Genomic DNA, 24,020 nt, shown 5'->3' on the forward strand with positions numbered 1-24,020 from the left:
AGGAAGGGATTCCTGGGGAAAAGGAGGCCTGAGAGGACAGGAAAGGCGGCTTAAGGAGGGAAAGGAGAGGGAGTGATGGAAATAGGGAGGATAGGAGAGGCTTCTGTGGGGTAAGCCTGAGGGAGCGAAGGGGGATAGGATAGGAGAGGCTTCTGTGGGGCAGGGGGAAGAATCCACGAAGGAGTAGAGGTGGTGGAAGGAGATGCCAGCAGGCAATTCAAGAGACAGTGGGGAGAGGGAGGGAGGGAGGGAAAGAGGGGGGGCCTCAAAGTCACCCAGCTGGCTTTCATGGCTAAGGCAGGACTTGAACTTAGTCTTCCTCTTCCTAGCCTGGTGCCTTAACCAGTAGATCCGACTGGATCTGACTTCCATCTCACTATCGAAGTCATTTTTGCCTCCGATTGTTGACTCCCGGTAACTGCCTGGACGAATCTCCCTCCACTTTTCTTGGTAAAGATTCGGAAGTGGCTTTACCATTGCCCGCTTCCTAGGGCTGAGTGAGAGTGACTGGTCCAAGGTTGCCCACATGGCTTTGTGCCTAAGTCAGGATTAGAACTCATGGTTTCTAGCTTGATTTCTTAACCACCACACTAGATTTGCTTCTTCTTTTACAGCTACTCAATAAAAGGTTTAAAGCAAGAAGGAAAAAGAGAGTTATTCGGCATCTTCTCAACTAATGTATTTATTTAATAATGGATCTCATTTTTATAATTCCATTAACAATTCTATTTCAATTTTGGCTTGAGCCAAGCGACACATTTAGTCGTCATAGTGCTCACATCTCCTATCTTGATAACAGATGGTATGTTTTGTTTTTGTCTACTGTCTTCTTTCTCTTCTTTTTCTATGTGTTACACTGAATAATCACTGATCTGCTTGATTTTAAACAACATAAAATTAATAACATCACTCTAAAGTAGAAATACAATCTCATATTGACTGACCCATTCCTTCAATTTCCAAAGCTCCACAACTGCAAGCAATTCGGTGCGGCATAGAATACACCAGTGTTTCCCAAACTTGGGAACTTTAAGAAGTGTGGACTTCAACTCCCAGAATTCCCCATCTACCATGGCTGGCTGTGGGATTTTGGGAGTTGAAGTCCATACATCTTGAAGTTCCCAAGTTTGGGAAACACTGGAATACACAATCAAGGAAGGTGCAGTAGCAAAAGCTAAGGAGTCTCTGCTTTAAAGGCTTTCAGAGATCCCTGCTTGGCAAATAGGGATTTTTCACAAGTTTTGCTTATGGATGTCCCCTCTTTTAGGGGAGCGTCATGTAGACACCAACTGGCAAATAGAAACAGGGCAGAAGAGCCTCTCCAACCAAGGAAGCATCTGAGAATGTATGGAGAAGAGCTGCGGTTCTGGCATCAAAGAAGTTCACTTGTCCCCCTTCGCAGTTGAGACAGATGCAGACCCTCGTGGGCCTCTCAGTCAGGACCAGGTCAGAGCGTTCTGATGGAGAGATGGCCCCGTATTTCCCTCCCCATTTCCCAATCTGCCAGCATCTGGTCTGCACGTCAACATCTGTTAAGTGGAATGGCTTGTTGGCAACCCCTACACCCCATCCTTCTCTGCCTTCTATAATAACTTCCCAGAAATGCCTCCCTCTTGAAAACTCCTGACAGCCAAGGACATAAGGTTTAGTTTTAAATCTCGTGCAGTTTCAGGGAGCATTTATTGTTTTAACTGGCTTAACTCCTTTGAGGCTTTTCCGATCTTCAGAGATTTCAAGGAGGCCAGGATGGGCTGTATCTGCATCCAGAGTTACCATTCTCTATAAGGGGGAAGGGAGAGAAGGAAGGAAGGAAGGAAGGAAGGAAGGAAGGAAGGAAGGAAGGAAGGAAGGAAGGAAGGAAGGAAGGAAGAAGAAAAAGAGCTTCAGCTGTAGGCCTGGTTTGTGTCTTCACCCCCAAGAGTTTAACCCTCTTGTGTGAATGGAGTTCAGCTTCCAAACACCCCCCCCACCAGGACTGGAAGACTCATTGTTTTTTTAAACAACACCTAAGCCATTGTCTGGTCAAGAGTCCTCCAACTTTGGCAACTGTAAGACTTGTGGACTTCAACTCCCAGAATTCCCCTGAAGGAGCTGCTAGTGTCCAGGTCCCTCGGCTCCCTTTTCTCCAAGCACTCGGGCTCTCCCACCGTCTTTGTCCCTGTCAGATGTAAATGCCTTATTCTCTAATGTGTAAATAATATATGAACGGGGTATCAGGGGTTAACTTATTCTTCACTTCTTAATGTATTCATAATTCACCACTCCCACTTATAGCTCCACCCATTGTATATATAAGGAGCCACCTACACCCTTTTCCTTGCTTCTATCTGTGAATATTCAGTGAATATAGAATGCCTATTGTAAATAAAAGGAAGTATATTTAAACCTTTAACTCTTACTAATATTATTGAGTCTGATCCTGAAAATATTGCAACAAGCTGGTAGCAGAGGATGGTTAATTGACTCAATAAAAACTTAAAAATGTCTAAGAAAGATAGGCCCAACACCAGGGCCTACAGCAAAGAAATGGAAACAGAACAAGAAATAATCAACGAATCCACAAACGCAATTTCGAGAGAATCCGAAGAATACACCACTGAAGACGAAGAAATAATAGATGAAAATGATGACCAGGAGGAAATCGAAATAGAGAATAACGAACTCAGGTCAGAGATATTAAAACTATTAAAGAGCCAGAAGAATGATGAAAGCCTCATCGCGAAACTCCAAGATATGCTGAAGAACAGCGGAGCAGCGAGAGAGAAAAACATCACTAATGAAAAGTCTAAAGACCCAAAAATAGTGAGTGATATGACTGCAGAGAAAGTCATTACGAAGAAGAAAAACGGTGATCCCGCGCGAAATTTTGAATGGCAGCCATCTTGGTTTCAACAGGCCTCCAGGGTGAGCGAAGCAGAGCCAATCAAAATGCTCAATTCAAAATTTCTGGCGCGAAAAACGTTATCAAACGACGAAAATGAAAAAGAAGATTCAAACTCTTCAAAAGAATCAGAATCAGAAAGTGAAGATGATTCAACAAACTCCCAAATAAAATCAGCAATGAAAACGCTTTTTGCTGCATTTGGGCCAAAACTAAAAATTAACAAACAGCTACCGAAGAAGCGAGCGAGCAAGCCGATGCCTCAAGACCTGCCCGCTCCCATCCTGACTACGAGAGCGCCGACGCCCGAACCCAGAGAGCCCTGCCGGTACCGCCCTACGCCACAGACAGAAGCAAGCACCAATGCCCTCAAAAGAAGAGGAAGAGCAGCCGCCGTCGTCAGGACTCCCAAAATCGAACCAGAGACCGATTCATCTGAAGAGGAGCAGAACGAGCGAGCCGCAATGGGGAGAACCTTCCACGACGACTACAAAGAAGAAATGGACAACGCGCATGCGCAAAACTACGCAGACGGTCCGGGAAGACATGAACTGGCGAGGAGACCATGCAGACTCGTTGCGAGCATCCCCATGCCGTTTTGCAATTTTCTACACTTGCGAGACCACGGACTACCTCAGGTTGTAAGTAATGGACACAATAATGTCGGAAATTTACCCAGTGACTTCCCAAAGCTAAAGGTTGATGGCGTTAATTTGCAAGAATGGTATCAACAGCTCCAGGTTGTCTTTATGAAGGAAAACTTACTATTTTTTATCACTAGCCCCCCAAAAAGACCTTGGACTCTAAAAATAGATTGTTTACACCATAGAGCATTTTTCTTAATAATATCTAGTGTGTCTCCTGCAATGTATAATGTCTCCTGCATTAAGCCAAATCTGACTGTTTCAGAAATCATTCAATGCATGTTTAATTTGTTTCACAGTGACAGTGTAGCTACCACCACAAGGATGTCTAAAGATTTCTTTTCATCTAGGGTAAAACCAGGGGTTTCCATAAGTGAGCATTTAATATCTTTAAACAAAATAAGAGCTGAGCTGCATTTGAGGAGGGAGGTGATTTCAGACCAAACAATGAAAAGTGTTATTATCAACTCACTTGATTCATCATGGGACAATTTTATGTCACATTTAGACACTATCAATCTAGGATATTTATCCATAGAAAGTCTATCCAATAAATTGATAGCAGAAGACAATTCAAGAAGGAATCGTTCTAGCAATCACACAGAACACAAACCATATAGGAAAGTAGCTTTCCAAGAAAAATATAATGAAACATTTAAATGCCACAATTGTGGATCCAGGGAACACAATAGAAGAGACTGTCCCAAAATTTCAAAAGAAAGGCATAGGTCAGAATATAGAAACAAATACAATTATAGACAGTCTTCCATAGATAGACATAGATATAGGAGCCCACCAAATTACAAAGAGAATAGAGGGGGCAGAGATAATTCAAAGGATAGAAAATCTGGCTCACTGAACGGGCTAAATAAACAAGACAACACTAACATACAGCAAAATGAGAACAATAATTGGCTTATTGATTCTGGAGCAACTAATCACACCACTAATAACAAAAATATATTGTCTTCATTTGCAGAAGATAAATTTGTAATAAAGGTAGCTAACCAAGAAAAGGTTCAAGTATTAGGTAGAGGGAATGTAACCTTGCCTGGTCTAGGAAAAATAGAGGGGGTATTGCTAATACCTGAAATACCTCATAACATACTAAGTGCTATAAAACTAAGTAGAGATTCTGACATTAACATTGTTTTTTCAAAAGGAAAAGCGATTTTGGAGAAGAATAAAATAAATATAGGCACAGTGATAATTAAAGGAGGCCTACCTTATCTGATAACAAAGGAAAAATGGTTGCATAACATTGACTCAAATATGGAAGATTGTATTGAAGTAGATGATGAAAATATTAGCAATAGTGACAATGATGAGTGTAAAACATCTCATGATCACAAAGATGCACACAATAAAAAAAAACCAAAAATAGGTAAGCCAATTCATGATGAGTGTGCTCACATCTTACATAGGAAGTTAGGACATGCCAGTTTTCCTGTAGTACAAAAAATGACTGAACACGCAGAAGGTGTTAAAATAAAAAATTGTGAAAACTATTTGGAATGCTCAGTATGTAAATCTACAAAACTAAAAACTAGCCCCAGGCCAAGAAAATCTACTAGATCAACTAACAAAATTTTTGATTTAGTACACATGGACTTAGTTGGTCCATTAACTCCATCAATCACTTATAGAAAACGTTACTTCCTGACAATAGTAGACGATTATAGCCGCTATGGGTTTGTTTATACATTAAAACACAAAGATGAAACATTTCAAAAATTTAAAGAATTTTACAAACGCATAGAAACACAACACAACATCAAAATAAAACAAATTATGACAGATAGGGGATGCGAATTCATGTCTAAAGAATTCTCCCAATGGTTAAAAGACAAAGGAATGTTACATTACACATCTAGTCCATTTTCTGCATTCCAGAACGGGATTGTAGAGAGGAAGAATTCCACATTACAAACCATGATTAGATGCACATTGGAAGATGCTGGCTTAAGCAAACAATTCTGGTCAGAAGCCTTACATTATTCAAATTACACACAAAATAGAACATGGTCCAGCATTGTAAATAAGACACCATATGAAGTGATGTATAATAGAAAACCAAAATTAGCACACATGCATATATTTGGAGTCACTGCAGACGTACACATACCTAAACAATTAAGAAGAAAGGGAGAAAACGTATCCAGAAGACTCAGATTTATGGGATATGAAACCGGTACAAAAGGGTACAGATTCATTGATAATAATAACAAATTTATAGTCTCCAGAACAGCTGTGTTCCATGAACAGGCCAACTGGTCTAAATTACATCTTAATGAAATATTTCCAAATAAATATAAAGGTACAAAATCTCATGAAGAAGGGATCATAGAAAAGCAAAATATCAACAAAAATAAGAACAAAACCAAAATTTGGACAAATAGCCAACACAAAATTAAGACAGACACATTAACAAAAAGGAAGCAAGATATTTGCATGATAACGATAGTAAACCTGAAAAAACCATTAGAAACACCAGAAATCAAATGCCAAATAAATACAAGGATTATATAATGCATATGGATGGTGAGCCAACAACACCCAATACATATGAGGAAGTGTTAAAACTCCCTCGTGAAGAAAAAGAAAAATGGGAATTAGCGATGAAAAAAGAGATGGAAAGTTTACAAGGATTAAATGTATTTACACCTGCAATTGCACCTAAGGATAAAACAATTATTGGTACCAGGTGGATATATAAAATTAAGAACTTAGAGGGAGGCAATACCCTATACAAAGCTAGACTAGTTGCACAAGGTTATGCACAGAAATATCCGGAGGACTATACTGACACGTATTCCCCCACAGTAAGAACAGAGAGTGTCAAAACAGCTCTAGTGGTAGCATCAGCACTCAACCTTGATGTATTTCAATATGACATACAGACTGCGTATCTACACGCTAAACTAGATAAGGAAATATACGTAAGAGCACCTCACAGTCAATACACAAACAAAAATGAAATTTGGTTGTTAAACAAAAGTTTATACGGGTTAAAACAATCTGGTAAACGATGGTATGATTGTTTAGTGAAAGTACTTAAAACCATGGACTTCAACGCTACTACTGCTGATAACTGCTTTTTTGTCAAAAAGGATGATGATTACATTGAATTTGTATTGATTTATGTGGATGACATTTTATACATAGGAAAACATAAAGAGAGAAGAAAAACTTTTGTAACTAAACTAAATGAACATTTCTCGTTAAAATCTCTAGGTAAAGTAAACAAATATCTTGGTGTCCAAATTAATAAGACTAGAAGGGGATTCAAACTTACTCAGAGAGATAAGATTGTAGAACTTTTAAATAAATGCAATTTAAACAATGCCAAACCTTGTGATACTCCTATGCAAACTGATTTTCTAAGAAATACTGATGAATCTTCCCCCGAATTCAAGGATAACACATTTTATAGGTCAATCATAGGTTCACTTCTTTATATATCTAATTGGACTAGACCAGATATCGCCTTACCACTCAATTTATTATCCAGACATGTCAGCAAACCAACAATGTATCACTGGGAAGCTGTTAAAAGAATTTTAAGATATCTGAAAAGTACACTAGACTTTTGCTTAATATTAGAACCTAAAGACAATAAAGAACCAAAGCTTACATGTTACGCAGATGCGGACTGGGCTGGAGACACCTCATGTAGAAAAAGTACATCTGGTTATATATTTCTCTTAAATGACTGTCCAGTTTACTGGTACACTGGTAAACAAGAACTAGTGGCCACTTCAACGACAGAAGCGGAATATGTTTGTTTATCCAAAGCTGCAAATAACCTTGTATGGTTTAATGATTTAATTTCAGATGTTTGGAAAAAACCTGCTTTGCCTTTTGTTATGCATGAAGACAATAAAGCAGCCATTGAAATATCTAGATCTTATGCCATTGGACAAAGGTCCAGACATATAGATATAAAATTTAAACATGTGAGACAATTATCTCAGGATGGATTTATTAAAGCAGTGCATTGTGATACTTCAGAACAATTAGCTGACATATTGACAAAGCCTTTACCTTCTAAGCAACACAAATATTTAACTTCTAAGTTGTATGTATTGTATTGTCCTGAATCTGAATGTAATTGGTGTTGTATAACGAATCGGCATTTAGAGGGGGATTTGTCAGATGTAAATGCCTTATTCTCTAATGTGTAAATAATATATGAACGGGGTATCAGGGGTTAACTTATTCTTCACTTCTTAATGTATTCATAATTCACCACTCCCACTTATAGCTCCACCCATTGTATATATAAGGAGCCACCTACACCCTTTTCCTTGCTTCTATCTGTGAATATTCAGTGAATATAGAATGCCTATTGTAAATAAAAGGAAATATATTTAAACCTTTAACTCTTACTAATATTATTGAGTCTGATCCTGAAAATATTGCAACAGTCCCATTCTCTGTTAACTGCCAGCCTGTTTGGCACCCCTCTGGCCTTCTCCTTCCATTCACTTAGGTTGCATTTGCCACCTGCAAATCCAGCTGCCATTCAGCTGCACTCCCTCAGAATCTGTCCATTAGTTGTCCTGCTTTTGGCTCCTCCACTCAGCTGTTCCTCTCTTGGCTCCACTGGTCAATTCCCCTGGTCTCTAGTCTCCCATGTGGCCACCATTCTGCTGGTTGCCCTCCAGCTCCGCCATGCTGGATGGAGAATTCTGGGAACTGAAGTCCACAAGTCTTACAGTGGCCAAGGTTGAAGACCTCTGGCCAACTCCTTCAAACCCTTCATAGTGCTCCACCTCTTCTAGCTCCCTGCACAATTCTCTTTAGCTTCCATCTTGCAGATGAGAGTAATGTGATTGGGAGTGAAGAGTGATTGGCTTTGCCTTCAGTGAGTGGAGTGGAATGCACTTCAATTCTTTATTGACCAAGTGTGATCAGACACGCAAGGAATGTCTCCTGTGCATAAGCTCAAAATGTACATATAAACAGCAAATAATCATAAAATCCTTAAGGTTTACTGAATAGTCATGTTGTTTAAGGTATCTAGTCCTATATTTTTCTTTTTTCTTGCTCTATTATATTTCTTTTAAAGTTAGTTGCATCAGAGCTTAAAATAGCAAGGAAATCCAATTCCTATAACTCATATTTACCTTCCTGTAGTTGAAGTCCACTTTCCAGAGTATCTGGGGAAGAAAAGGGAGGAATTCAGCATCTCATCCCTGGAATTGGAGCAACAGAAGGGCCTCCCTCAGATTCCCTGGTTTGCTTTCCTTTACCTCAGATCAGGAAATAAGGAATAAGGAAAGCTACAAGCCAGAATGTCATTGATGACTTTATATATATTCCATCAGATATAAATATATTCTAGTGTATATTCCATATTCAGGTACTCCTTGATTTACAACCTTTCGTTTAGTGACCATTCTAACTCAAAGCGGCACTGAAAAAAGTGATTTGTGACCACATTCCATTATTTTGAGTGAAAGCTTTTTCTGCTTCCCCAGTGATCAGTGCGTATGGATTTGGGAAATGAAGAATACAGGTTGTCCTTGACTTATGATGACAATTGAGTCCAGAATTTTTGTTGCTAAGTGAGAAATTTGTTAAGTGAGTTTTGCCCTGTTTTACGACCTTTCTTGCCACTGTTGTTAAGTGAATCACTGCAGTGGTAAAGTTAGTAACACGGTTATTAAATGAATCTGGCTTCCCCGTTGCTTGTCAGAACGTCGCAAAAGATGATCACATGACCCCGGGACACTGCAACCGTCATAAATATGAGTCAGTGGCCAAGCGTCTGACTTAAATCATGTGACTATGGGGTTCCTGCAGTGGTCATAAAGTGTGAAAAATGGTTATAGGTTACTTTTGTGTCACTTCAAACAGTCACTAAATAAACTGTAGTAAGTCAAGGACTACCTGTAAATGGTCAACTATGACTAGCTAATGGTTCCCGTTTTTAGGTGGCACATCTTTAATGGGAGAAACCGGAAAGCTCCTCTTTCCCTCCTGGTGCCAAGACACAAGGCCTTTCCCCAGAAAGAAATGAGGGTGTCTCTTCCGCTGATCCTGAAATCAATCCCTCTTTGATCCACGTGACACCGGCCCAGAATCTCTCTTGGAGACTCTGGGATCAAAATGTCATCCAGCGTAAAACCCCAGCGGCTGTTTTTTACCTCTCAGTTTTTTCATGCCTCTTTTCAGAAGCACAGTCATATCACGGTAATCCCAGATTGTCCTCTTTGGGTCGATACGTAAATCCAACAGATTCTGGTATGTTTTCTTTGCCTGATATCTGGCAAGACAAAAGAACATTGCTTATCAACATGCCAATGGAAGAAGCTTTCTAAAGAAGCACAGGAGCCCCCCAGGGTTGTGTGTTAAGCCCTTTCCTTTATTCCTTGTACACACAGGACTGTAACACCAACGCAATTATTAAATTTGCAGATGACACAACAGTGGTGGGGCTCATTAATAAGAACAATGAGTCTGCTTACAGGAAGGAAGTACAAGGGCTGACACTGTGGTGTAATGAAAATAATCTCACACTTAACACCACCAAAACTAAAGAACTTATAATTGACTTCAGGAGGAAGAGAGATGTACATTTACCATTGTACATAAATGGTGAGGAGGTGGAGAGGGTGGGTAGTTTTAAATTTCTGGGCATTTATATCTCGAAGGACCTCTCATGGACTATGAATGCTAACATGCTTGTGAAGAAGGCACAGAAGAGGCTGTACTTCCTGAGAATGCTCAGGAAGATAAATCTATCTCAGCATCTACTTCTGTCCTACTATTGTCCTACTACCATTGAGAGTGTCCTGACATACAGCATTCTTGCATGTTATGGGAGCAGCTCTGTAGCGGACAAAAAAGCTCTACAGAGAATCATTAAAACTGCCCAGAATATCATCAGACTCCAGCTACCAGCCCTGGACGACATCTTCGAATCTCGCTGTTTGAGAAAGTTGCATAACATTCTCAGAGACTCTTCCCATCCTGCTTACAATCTTTTTGGGCTGTTGCCTTCTGGCAGAAGATACAGAACAATTAAAACTCGGACCACACGTTTTCTGAATAGTTTTTATCCCAGAGCTATAATTGCACTCAACAATGAACTAAAGGGCCACCATCAGTGAGCTGTTGGACAGTATTACTTGGTCTGTTGTGTGGATGTTTGGGTGGTTTAGGGGTGGGAAATTTGTGGTGGGTGGGGGGGTGTTTGGGGATTGTTATGTGTGTTGGACCTGGTCTTTGGCTGTTAAGTGAATTTCGTTGTATGGGTATACTTTGTATACACGTATAATGACAATAAAATTATTATTATTATTATTATTATTATTATTATTATTATTATTATTATTATTATTATTATTATTATTATTATTAAACACAAACTTGACAGTATACACAGCAAACAAGATAACCATGCTGGATTTCGTATCTCAAATCATCATCATCATCATCATCATCATCATCATCATCATCATCATCATCATCATTATTATTATTATTATTATTATTATTATTATTATTATTATTATTATTATTATTATTATTATTATTATAACATCAGATGGTGCTTGAGGATTGGCTAACTACAGAATCCAGTCTGAGTCGGTTACTGGGATAAGGGAGGTTTATTCTTCCAAGCTTTGAGACTGGTGCTGGAGCCCATCCTCAGGGAACTCCTCTCTCTCTCTCTCTCTCTCCAGAATGTTTGCACTGGGCTGTTCTACACACTGTATATCTGTGTATCCTGAGCCGGAACCCGGAACTCATCCACCCTCATCCAGCTAAGTGAAAAGTCTAATAGAGACCCTCATGTTTCTGCTCTGCGCCCCCTACTCTTTTAAATCCTTGTGAATCCCATGGAGAAAAAGATGGATTACAATAATACATTACCTTTAAATTAAATTACTGCTAAATACAAAGAGAAGTTTCCAAAATAGGAAAACTGCTGGAGGAGCTGCCAATCTGTAAAGAAGGGGGGGGGGGTTCACTTACTTCTTCAAGGTGCTTCCAATGTCCTAAAAAAAGAGAGACAAGACACTGAAATGAGCCATTTTCTGTGCAGAGAGTTAAATTCTTAAACTAATATAAGGAATGTACCAAACCTCTGGACAACCAGATACAAAACAACCTATAAATTGTACTTCCATTTTTCTTAAAAAGAAATCCCATTGCTCTGTTTTCCCCAGCCGTTCACCTCTTTTAGAGAGCTATTGTTTTTATTTCCTTTTCTTACAAAAATTATACTCCAGTTGAATATGACACAATTATACAGAATGTAACATATCCTGCATATAAATAAATAAATAATAAAACACAACATCAAACAGAAAAGACTATTTGAAAAAAAAAATACTGCATCAATAGAATACAAAAATGCCCTGCATTAACGCTTCCAGAATCAAGGCACTTTGGAAAATACAGGTGGTTATAACTTTGTAGAAGGCCATCACTGTTGACCCTGGAAATTAAGGGGAGGGGGAGACCCTACAAAAAACCCCCACATCCCCTAAAACATTGTGGTCCGCCAGCAGCCTGTGGAGCTGGCAGCGGAGTCGGACAGCGATGAGGCTGAGGAAGAACATGGGCCAGTCCTGGAGGCTGGGGAAGGCCCGGATGATGGCTCTGCGTCAGAGGCAGAGATGGGGCCAGGGCCATCGGGGAGTGATGTGCGGACTTCGGAGCCTCCAGAGGCTGACAGTAGAGAGGCAGAGGAACAGGAGAAGCCTGTATGAGAAGAGCTGCCAGAAGGCAGGAGCATCTAAAGCAGAGAGGACGACTCGGGAGTAGGGCCAAGAGATGACTGGCCCCTCCCATAAGGCTTAAAAAGCCAGCCACGGCTCTTGGCCTCTTTGCTAGAAAACAACCTTTGAGACAATTGCTTCTTGTTTGGCTGTAGTTATTTCTTCTGTTCCTGAACTGTTGCCAAGAAAAGCCTTTGGCAGTTTGCCAAATTATCCCAAGGTCAGAGATAAACTAAAGACTGGTGTTTTAAGGACTTTGCTTTCATTTCATTTAGAATACGCTGAGAATGAGTTAATTCTCAGCTGTTTTAATAAAATCTGTTTGTTTTTTGGAACGGTTTTGCATTTAACAGTTTAACATTTTAACATTTATCATTAACAGTTTAACATTTATCAACTACATGGGCCTGGGTCACAACATAAAAGGAGAAAGGAACCCTAAGTAGGCATTCTTAAAATCATGAATCGCATGGCTTGGTTTTTCTGAATTACAGTATTTTTCCTAATATTAGCCATTACATGTGGTCCTTGACATTCAACAGTTCACCTAGTGACCATTCAAACTTACAATAGTACTGAAAAAACTGACTTGTGACCATTTTTCACATTTAAGACTGTTGCAGCATCTCCTTGGTCACATGATTCAAATTCAGCTGCTTGGCAACCGATTCATATTTATGACGGCTACAGTGTCCTGGGGGTCATGTCACCACAATTTGTGCCTATCTGACAAGTAAAGTCAATGGCGAAGTCAGATTCATTTAATAACCGTTGTTACTAACTCAACCACTGCAGTGATTTACTTAACAACAGTGGCAAGAAAGGGAGTAAAATGAAGGAAAATTCACTTAACAACTGTTTTGCTTAGCAACAGAAATTTCGGGCTCTATTGTAGTCATAAGTCAAGGACTACCTGTAGTCTTCATACTTTCCAGTTTCCTTTCCATAGGAGTCAGAAAGATTAGTAAACAAGGAGTTGAAAAAAGATGTGGAACTTTGTTTCTGTATACGTTGAGTGCAGCCAGAATCCTACATGCAGACATGGAAAGGAATATCAATCTCCCCAACAGAAGAATGGATGGAAAAAGTGATGGAGCTAGATAGAATGAAAAAAATTGACTGCTTTCATTAGATATGAACCTTTGTTTCTGCTGCTTCTGAACTTTGTGCTCTAAATAGAAAAAAATGAAATCTTGACACATGATTTTTTTTATTAATTTGTTTTATACAAATTAAATACTAAATACTAAACATGCAAATGTAAAAAAGTTGTAATTTTATTTTGTATTTTATTGCGCCGAAAAAGATGGAAGTCAATGCTGTTTTTTTCTTTTCTCTTTTTCCTACATTTCTTTCCCCTTCTTATCCTTCTCCATTTCCCTATTTTCTTGATTTGCATTTGTACTTTTCACTATTGTAATTTCAATTAAAATTATGAAAAAAAAGGAAAAATATGAAAAAAAAAGTATTCTGTGGCAGGACTAAAGCAGTCTATCCCTTTTCAGCATTGATACAAAACTCTATACACCATTCTGTTACACCATGGTACAAAAAAGATGCTGAGGCCCCAGAAAGAATGCAGAGAGGGGGCAATGAAGATGATAAGGACTCTGGAGGCCAAACTGTACAAGGAATGGCTAAGGGAACTCGGGATGCTTAGCCTAACAAAGAGAAGGCTTAGGGGAGACACAACAACCATCTTCCAACACTTGAAGGGCTCTCATAGGGAAAAGGGGTGGAAGGAGATCCAACCTAAAATAAGGAAGAATTTCCTGACAGTGTCACTGCGTTATTTTATTTGCCAGCTGAACTCATCATTTCTGAACAGTCAGACTCTCCGTAGCTTGCCAACTTCTTATCAGTAAACTACGTGTTTCCGCATCCACCCACATTCCTTCACTTTCTTCTTCACACACTTTCTTCCTTTGTTCTCTTGCCAGAGGTCCGGCTGGACCGGCAGGAGATCTCGCTTGCCAAAATGTAACAATTACTTTTCTTAGTTAGTGAGGTGTTTTATTTTCTTTATAACAAATAAATGAGTTTTATTAGAAACTTTTCTTTGCGTTTTCTTTATCAGAATATTGCAACTTGGAATAAGCCACGATCCATCTCCTCTAAACCAGGGTAATTAGTCCCAGAGTCAAACATGGGATTAATAAATGCCCTGACATCTGATAGCACGAGGACGGTTAGATTTATGGCTTTTTCCTTGTTTTGTTATTTCTGATAAGAGCACATAGGCAATTAGTTTTTAGCTACTGAGGTACGCTAATTATTTTGCTAAGATGCCGAAACAGAAAAAAAAGGGCAAAGTGAAACCAAGACCACTCTTCGTAAATGATTTGATTGATCTTTCCAACGAAGAGATGGCAGACAGGAGATTTTCAGATTTCCAGCCCCTTACTACAGCCACACGCCTGGAACAAGAAAAAGCCGTGGGAACAGAAATGGAGACAGATAAGACAGAAGCTGTTTTTGAAGGCGAAGCATTACGACTGAGGTCCTTAACTCCCCCTTCTAATTATGCCAGCTCTCAACCTGTCTTCCCAGAACCTTCTGAATTTGTAACGCTCGGTGCAAGGCTAAAGCAAACTGCTGAGCAAAATTCCTCCCATGCAGAGAGAGAAACAATTCATTATTCTCCTCGAAGCTCTAAGTTCACCCTGGATGAGCTGGCTATGAAATCCTTTCGTGACCGTTTAAAATTCTATGAACAGGAGCTATCCCAGGCAAAAATGGCTATATTTATGCTTGAGCAAGATAAGGAAGATAACTTAAACTTTTCAAAAAGCGCCATATTGCCTTCTTCTCCAGAGCCAAAGACACTCCCCCTGGTGGATTTTGTGTCAGGCCAATTAAGACAGAGGGCACTGCATACGTCACATGAAAGTCTTCCTGATCAAGTTACATATAAACCTGCCACGCAATCATTTCTTGTAACTGCAAAGCTGCCCAAAGCTAAAGGTGCAGCACCATCTGCTGGCGAAAGTAATTTACTACAGGAAGCTGAAATGCCACAAGTGTTTCCACAGGCCCAAACTCAAACACCCCCTGGCGGTGTTGGTGTCCTTTTAGATGGAACACAGGCACGCTTTATGCAGCAAAAGAAAATGACTGCATCTCCAGCAGGTCATGCCAATATTGCAGATCAAGCACAAATGGCAACTGGAATACAACAGATTCCAGTGCATCAGCCACAGCAGCTACAAATGCCTGCATATGTGCCCCAGCCACAAGTGCAAATAGGGCCAGCTCCTAGTCCACCTCCAATGGCACAACCAAGACCATTTTTAGGTCCACAACAGGCACAGCAAATATCACAGGCATTTCCGCCAGCACAGCCAGCATATCAAATGCAGGCTCCTTACCAGGCATTCTCTGTCTCTCCACTAACTGGTGAGTCAAAACTAAAAATGTCAGGACACAATTACAAAGCCTGGGTCAGTGAGATTACACTATTGCTTCTTAGAGAAGGCACACACTGTATGGTATTTAACCCTCCTGCACAACCATGGGATTTTGCAATACGAGATCTAGAGTTAAGAGCTCGTTGTACGATGTCCATGGATACTGAACTGCAGGTCACTTTTCCACCAAATACAACAGCCCGACAAATTTGGGCTGAATTGGAAAATTGCTACAGGCCTGTCTCAATTGAATCTTCATGTTTACTCATGTCTGAACTCCACGGTTCGAGATTGAAACCTGGTGAACAAATTGGAGGACATTTGACCAAACTGAAAGGACTGAGAACAGAATTGAGAGAAAGAGGCCATAACATTGAAGATATTCAAATGATCAGCATCATTATTAACTCTTTGAATTATGAATGGAAAGATGCTGTTACAAAGATTAACCAAGTCCCAATTGCTCAACGCACAGTGGACAATGTCTGTAGACTTTTAATTGAAGAAGAAGCATTCATGTTGGCCACGCCACACTTGAGAGGACCACCTGCATCAAGAGCTCCAGCTAGGCGCCCCTTCCGAGGAAGGACCTATGCTCCAAGGATGCCAAGATGCTACACCTGCGATCGTGTGGGACATGCCACCCGGGATTGTCCCCAACGAGTTCCAGCTCCCGTCACGTACCAGCCCAGAGGAACAGATTCCAGAGGCAGAGGCGGAAGACAAGGTCGTCGTGGTCCCCGGCGTGATCCACAAACTCCACTCGCCACATTGGCTTTAACCAATGATCCACAACCTCAACCAGAGTACGACAGATGACTCCTGTGGACTTTGGACAGTGGTGCAGCATTGCATGTTACCTACAGAAAGGAACTTTTCACAGAAATGCACGAGCCAGAACCAGAACTACGTGAACTTTACTCTTTTTCCAATCATCCTTGTCAGGTCAAAGGAAAAGGAACTGTTTATGTTGAAGAGCTCGATGCATTCATTCCTGATGTTTATTACATACCAACAGCAACCAGTAATTTGCTTAGTCAGTGTCACTTGTCTAGAATGTTAAAGTTCCAAGTTCACCACCTTGAAAAAGCAAGTTACATAGTTAAAGATGGAGATATTGTTGCTGAAACCATATTAATTGGTGGTGTTTATTACTTAAAGCCAAAGCCTAAAACATAAACACAGGCAAGTATGCAAACTCCAAAAAGGGAACGCACAGGCCCAGAGAGAGATGCTCCAGAGAGAGATCCTGTTGCTACCCCTAAGGCTCCTAAAGCCAACAAAAATAGAATTGGTAAACAGGTTGCTCAGAGCAAGCCTGAGGTTCCGCATAAAAATGTTAATGTTGAGAATTCACTAACTGGTAAACCTTTGCATTCCAGGTGTATCCACAAATGGCATAGAAGATTGGGGCATGCCAGTTTCCGTGTTCTTAGGAAGATGCCGGAGTTCGCAAAAGGTTTGGATCTAAAGGGGTGTAAGGTGTTTTTGGATTGTGCTGTATGCAAGAAGGCCAAATCCAAAGCAGCAGCCATTCCCAAACACGCTACATGCCTGTCAACACGCATTTTTGATTTGGTTCACACTGACATAGTTGGTCCATTCCCGCCATCATTTGGTGGTAGAAAATATTTTCTAACAATTGTTGATAATTACTCTAGATATGGATATGTATATCCTATGAAAGAAAAATCAGAGACCTTTCAGATCTTTAAAGACTTTGCAACCCTTGTTTTTACCCAACACCAAGTTCGCATCGCCAGAATCCAGAGTGATCGTGGTGCCGAATTCATGTCTCAGCGTTTCCAGGACTGGATGCGTAAGAATGGAATTATTCATCAGACTTCGGCCCCTTACACACCGGCTCATAATGGAGTCGCAGAACGAAGACAAGGGGTACTGCAAACCATGATGCGTTGTCTCCTAGAAGACGCCAACCTTGGTAAGATATACTGGGGTGAAGCTATCAAGTATGCAAATTACATTGTCAACCGTACTTGGAGCAGTGTAACAAATCAGACTCCTTTCTTCATGTTGTATGGTTACAAGCCTGATCTTAAAAACATCCATATTTTTGGTTCATATGCTATGGTGAACATTCCCTTAGCTCAAAGAAGAAAAGGAAGTCCAGCAGCAAAGAGACTGAGATTTATGGGTATTGATGATAACTCAAAATGGAGCAGATTTATTGACTCTAAACATGCAATTATGATTTCCCAATCTGCTAATTTTGAAGAAGATATTGACTGGTCCAGGATTCATTCCAATGATCCTGGAGTTTATTTTCCCAGAGATGATACTGCTGATGCTACGCAGATTGATGATCAAGATTCCACTGATTCTTCTCAACCCGATGTTCCGTCTTCGCAAGCCGCGGATGCTGATGCTAGCGACGAAAGTGAGGACGAGGACGAACCAGAAGAAGATTGGACAGTTGTTCCGAGACGTTCCAAGAGGGCCACAAAAGGGATCCCTCCACAACGATATTCTTGGCAACTGACAAAAGCACCCTTGCCTTTGATTTGCAATGTCACACTTCCACCTGATAATTTCACACAAATCAAGCAGCTCCCTGATTCAGAGCAAGACAAATGGTATGAAGCAATGCAGGTTGAAATGGACAGTCTAAAGAAACTTAAAGTATTTACACCTGCAAAACCTCCAACAAACAAAAAGGTCATTGGCACTCGATGGGTCTACAGAATCAAAAAAGAAACCAAATGGTGAGTCATTGTACAAGGCCAGACTTGTAGCTCAGGGTTTCGCTCAACGTTATCCTGAGGACTACACAAGTACTTACTCACCGACAGTCAGAACTGAGAGTGTAAAAATTTCTTTAGCAACTGCAACTATCCTTGGTTTAGAAGTTTTCCAGTTTGATGTTGACACGGCTTATCTACATGCAGACCTAGATGAAGAGATCTACGTGAAAAGTCCTCCAGGATTCCGACAGCAAGAAGGGGATACCTGGTTCCTAAACAAAAGTCTCTATGGTCTGAAACAATCTGGTTTAATGTGGTATTTATGTCTTACTGACAAACTAAATTCAATGGGCTTTATTAAGTCCGAAACTGATGAGTGCGTGTTCACAAAAAGATCTAACAATGCATATGAGATAGTTCTTGTTTATGTTGATGATATTGTTTATATTGGTCCAAATAAGCAAATGAGTGAGATTTTTGCCAAAGCTTTGCAGAGATACTTCACATTGAAATCATTAGGTCACATTAGCACTTATTTAGGTGTTCAGATTGAAAAAACACAGAAGGGGTTTAGTCTTTCACAAGAAGATAAAATTGAACAAGTTTTGCATCATTGCAACATGAAGGATGCTAACACAACAAAGACACCCATGCAAACAGATTTTCACAACTTGACACAAGAAGAAAGTCCTGAGTTCGAGGATCAAACACTTTATCGTTCAGTCATTGGGTCACTGTTATACATTAGTAGTTGGACCAGACCCGACATTGCACTTAGTGTTAATCTCTTATCTCGACACGTAGGTAAGGCAAAACAGTTTCATTGGACATGTATTAAGAAATTATTGAGATACCTAAAATACACCAAACATTTGAAGTTATTGTTAGAACCAACACATACTGATTATGCAGAATTATGTTGTTATGCAGATTCTGATTGAGCAAGTGATAAGAAATCACGCAAAAGTACTTCAGGTTATATGATGTTCTTAAATGGATGTCCTGTTTATTGGCAAGTACGTAAACAGAATTTTGTTTCTTGTTCATCTACTGAAGCTGAATATGCTTGTGTTTCAGATGCATGTAATTCTCTAACTTGGTTTGATGTTTAGTCACAGATATCTGGACACACCCGATCCGACCGATCACAGTGATGGAAGACAATGAATCGGTGGTTTATATTTCTGAATCTCATTTTACAGGTTCTAGGTCCAGACACATTGACATCCGTTATCAAAACATAAAGCATTTAGTGAAAAAAGGTTTTGTTAAAATGCAATATGTATCTACACATGATCAAATTACTGATATGCTCAACAAACCACTTCCAGCAGCTCAACACGAGTATCTGCGTAAGAAGATGTGCCTTATTTGATGATGTACTGATATTCGCTCAACTGGCAAAGAAGGGGAATGTCACTGCGTTATTTTATTTGCCAGCTGAATCCATCATTTCTGGACTGTCAGACTCTCCGTAGCTTGCCAATTTCTTATCAGTAAGCTACGTGTTTCCGCATCCACCCACATTCCTTCACTTGCTTCTTCACACACTTTCTTCCTTTGTTCTCTTGCCAGAGGTCCGGCTGGACCGGCAGGAGATCTCGCTTGCCAAAATGTAACAATTACTTTTCTTAGTTAGTGAGGTGTTTTATTTTCTTTATAACAAATAAATGAGTTTTATTAGAAACTTTTCTTTGCGTTTTCTTTATCAGAATATTGCAACTTGGAATAAGCCACGATCCATCTCCTCTAAACGAGGGTAATTAGTCCCAGAGCCAAACATGGGATTAATAAATGCCCTGACAAGAATTATTAATCAATGGAACAGCTTCCCTCCCAGAATTCTGGGTGCTCCATCACTGGAGGATTCCAATAATAGATTTGTTCCAGATGAATAAGGACTCTTGTCTTGGGCTAGAAGACCTCCAAGGTCCCTTCCAGCCCTAGGATTCTATGATCTCAACTTCCTGCCTGACCTGTAAGAGTTTGCTGGCTGGCTGCTGGTGCTTCTCTTCTATCTCCTGGATCAGATGGTCAAGAGAGCCCAGTTCCTCCATGTGCTTGGCCAAACCCTTCTCCTTTCTTGCCATAATAGTCTTCTCCGTCTCTTCCATTCTAGTCAATAGAAGCTTCTCCTGTCCTTTTAACCAGAGTTGTAGCTCTCTGAACTCAGCCACCACATTTTTTTTCTCTTTTTCAATGAGGTCCTAAAACAAGAAGACCGAAAGTGAAAAAGGGATGTTTTTATTTTAATTTATTTACTTAATTACTTTTATTGTTATAATAATTAAACAGATTCCGTGAAGAATCCAAAAGTTAGGTGGGAGAATTTCTTAGAGAGAGAAAAAAAAAACTCTTTTGATACTAAAAAGTGCAGGGGTGGGTGGGTTCTTTTTTTAAAAAAGGATCCAGTTTAAATGACCTCTCATGAAAATTTTCTTGGTAGGAGTTCCAAAAAAGTAGACATAAAAATGTTTGAGTTCACAATTTTTTCAATATGATGAAATATGGTTTGCATTAATTTATTATGCCAACCAAATCCATAATATAAAACACGACTCATGGGATAGGTGCACTTAACCCAACTGTGAGTCATTCAGCCAATGGTGACATCCCAGTTCCCACATTAAGAACAAGTTCTGTGCCCTAACACCGTCTTTAACTTGAATTTCATTTAAGTCAGAACTTGTACTTACAAACAGGCTGACTATTATCAAAGATGGCGGATGGGGTTCTCCTTCTATTAGCTCAAAAGCTCCTCACCGTTGGATCAATACTTACAAGCATTTTCTGCATTCTTTGCTCTGTGTCTCTTTTGTATGTAGCTATTTTTAATTTCTCCTCCTTCCGAGCCTTCAGGCAATCCCCAACCTTGATCTGAAGAGAAAATGTTGAGTTTCTTTTCCGTAAAGAATTACATCAGAGGGAAGACCTAGCTAGATGATACATTCAACAGTCATAAATACATGACAGTTGGCAAGCGTCCAAATTTTTGCAACCATGATGGTCATAAATGTAAAGAATGGTTTTAAGTCATTTTTTCATTGCTGTTAAAACTTGGAACAGCTATTAAACGAATGGTTGAAAGTCAAGGACTATGGTAAATCTCTCTTCAAAAAAATTGCAGGCACAGAGCATAAAGCAGGAAGTGAAGGTATCAGGTTGGAATCAGGGAAGTTTGTGAAAGGAACGGCCGAGGAAGAAAGTTGCAGTTGAGCGTAATAAGAGTGTAACGAATGGTGAGACACTTCTACCTCAACAAGAAAGTTATCAGGACTTCATTAGAAGGATGCTAGCTAAGGCACATAGACATAAACCTTGGTAACTTCTAGCCTATTATAAAAATAAAACACACACCCATTTTGATCAGAAATCTTATTAACATAAATGTGCAATGTATGAAGGATGAGGGTAAAGTAGAAGAATCCAATAAAAAGTAACCTATGTAGGAACCAATGAGTGATTCTTAGAGTGTTAACTTCCTTAATCCTAAATGTACAAAATTTGTATTTGTATGTGGTTCAGGGTCTCAGCTCTTTTAGCTGCTGAGAGTCTTTTGGAGTACTTCAATAAAAGTTCCTTGAACCACCTATCCAGTCTGGTTCTGATTGGCATCTGCACCAGGCTAAACCCAAAAGATGTTGAGACTCTAGAAAGTGCAGAGAAGAGCAACAAAGATGATTAGGGGACTGGAGGCTAAAACATATGAAGAACGGTTGCAGGAACTGGGTAGGTCTAGTTTAATGAAGAGAAGGACTAGGGGAGACATGATAGCAGTCTTCCAATATCTCAGGGGTTTCCACAAAGAAGAGGGAGTCAAACTATTCTCCAAAGCACCTGAGGGTAGAACAAGAAGCAATGGGTGGAAACTAATCAAGGAGAGAAGCAATTTAGAACTAAGGAGAAATTTCCTGACAATTAGAACAATTAACCAGTGGAACTACTTCCCTCCAGAAGTTGTGAATGCTCCAACACTGGAAATTTTTAAGTAGATGTTGGGTAACCATTTGTCTGAAGTGGTGTAGGGTTTCCTGACTGGGCAGGGGGTTGGACTAGAAGACCTCCAAGGTCCCTTCCAACTCTGTTATTCTATTCTATTCAATTGGCAGACAACAGAGAAAGCAAATTAAAGTGATCTAAGGATTTCCAGGAAGGCCAAGGATCTGGATGTTCCTCCACAGCGATTCCTCCTGGCTGACTCCTACCTGGTATTCCTGGAAAGACTCCTCCATAGGGATCACCGAGTGGCCTTTGTGCTCTCTGGATCGATCGCAGACCATGCAGATGAGGGTTTGGTGGTCCTTACAGAAGAGCTTGAGGGGCTCCTGGTGCTTCGGGCAGAAGCTCCCTCCTTCCTCACCTGGATGGCCGCCGCATCGCCTGGCCTCTTCCACCATCCGCGCCAGCTGCCGGTTGGGGAGGAGGCTGAGGATCCCGAAGATCTGTCTGCATTGGGGGCAGGAAGCCTTCGATTTCAACGTCCCCCAACTGTGGGTCAGGCAGCCCCGGCAGAAGTTGTGGCTGCACTCCGGGACGAGCATGGGGTCCTGGAAAAAGTCCAGGCAAATGGAGCAGGTGGCATCTTCCACCAAATCCTGCAAGGACGCTTCGGCCGCCATCGCCACTTCCTCGGCCGAGAAAAGAAAGAGAAAATTAAGCTCCGGGCCTTTCCCTGCTAGTCAGGTGACCGCCTTTGGGCTCTGCGCAGGCGAGAAGCCGAAATAAACTGTTGCTGTTGCGATCAGCTTCGTTGGCTTCTTAAAGACTTGCAGTATTTTAAAAAGAAGAAATAGGAGAGGAGCAGACATTCGCGGGAACGGAGCCTCGATCGATTATTATTGTCCCAATCAGCTCGTTAATGGGGAACTTGTTTTAAAAACTGGAGAGAAGCAAACATCCCTGGGAGAAACGCCCTGTCGATTAGAATGGATCCCAGCATCCTGTTAAAGAGGAAAACAAGTTTAAAATATTGGGGAGAAGCCAACATTCATGGGATTTATTTTTTTTATTTTTTATTTTTTATTAAATTTATATACAGCCCTTCTCCCAAGGGACTCAGGGCAGTGTACAGCCATGATAAAACAATAAACCATACAACATTAGAAAACCCATTTAAAACAGAATTAAACAAATTTGGCCTTGTCAGTTAAAAACCCATAATTTAAAATACCCCTTCCAAATTTTTAGTCAGCGAGGCCAGCCTGTTGAAATAACAGGGTCTTAAGGGCCTGGCGAAAGGTGCGGAGATCAGGAATCGTACGTATCCCAGGGGGTAGTTCATTCCAGAGGGCAGGTGCCCCCACAGAGAAGGCTCTCCCCCTGGGGGTCGCCAGCCTACATTGTTTTGCTGACGGCACCCTGAGGAGCCCCTCTCTGTGGGAGCGCGTTGGTCAGTGGGAGGCTATTGGTGGCAGAAGGCGGTCCCGTAAGTATCCAGGCCCTAAGCCATGGAGCGCTTTAAACCAACACCTTGAACCGCACCCGGAAGACCACTGGGAGCCAGTGCAGCTCGCGCAGGAGAGGTGTCACATGGGTGCGTTGGGTCGCACCCATAATCACCCGAGCGGCCGCATTCTGGACCAGTTGGAGCCTCCGGGTGCACTTCAAGGGGAGCCCCATGTAGAGAGCATTGCAGTAGTCCAGATGGGATG

At 40.7% G+C, this 24,020-nt stretch overlaps 1 protein-coding gene across 1 annotated transcript; it reads right to left on the reverse strand.

Moving 5' to 3' along the window:
• Positions 1-1,660: 1,660 nt before the first annotated feature.
• LOC148115697 (zinc finger protein RFP-like) lies at positions 1,661-23,303 on the reverse strand. The gene is made up of 7 exons (XM_087883968.1): positions 22,575-23,303; positions 21,151-21,246; positions 20,346-20,576; positions 11,512-11,534; positions 9,678-9,796; positions 8,655-8,687; positions 1,661-1,779 (listed from the first exon to the last, which is right to left on the reverse strand). The coding sequence occupies exons 1-7, from the start codon at positions 22,986-22,988 to the stop codon at positions 1,733-1,735; spliced, it is 963 nt and encodes a 320-aa protein (XP_087740094.1). The 5' UTR covers positions 22,989-23,303; the 3' UTR covers positions 1,661-1,732.
• Between the last annotated feature and the right edge of the window lie 717 nt (positions 23,304-24,020).

The sequence above is a fragment of the Pantherophis guttatus genome, chromosome 2 (assembly GCF_059756535.1).
Source record: "Pantherophis guttatus breed Tessera chromosome 2, ASM5975653v1, whole genome shotgun sequence".
Lineage (NCBI taxonomy): Eukaryota > Metazoa > Chordata > Lepidosauria > Squamata > Colubridae > Pantherophis > Pantherophis guttatus.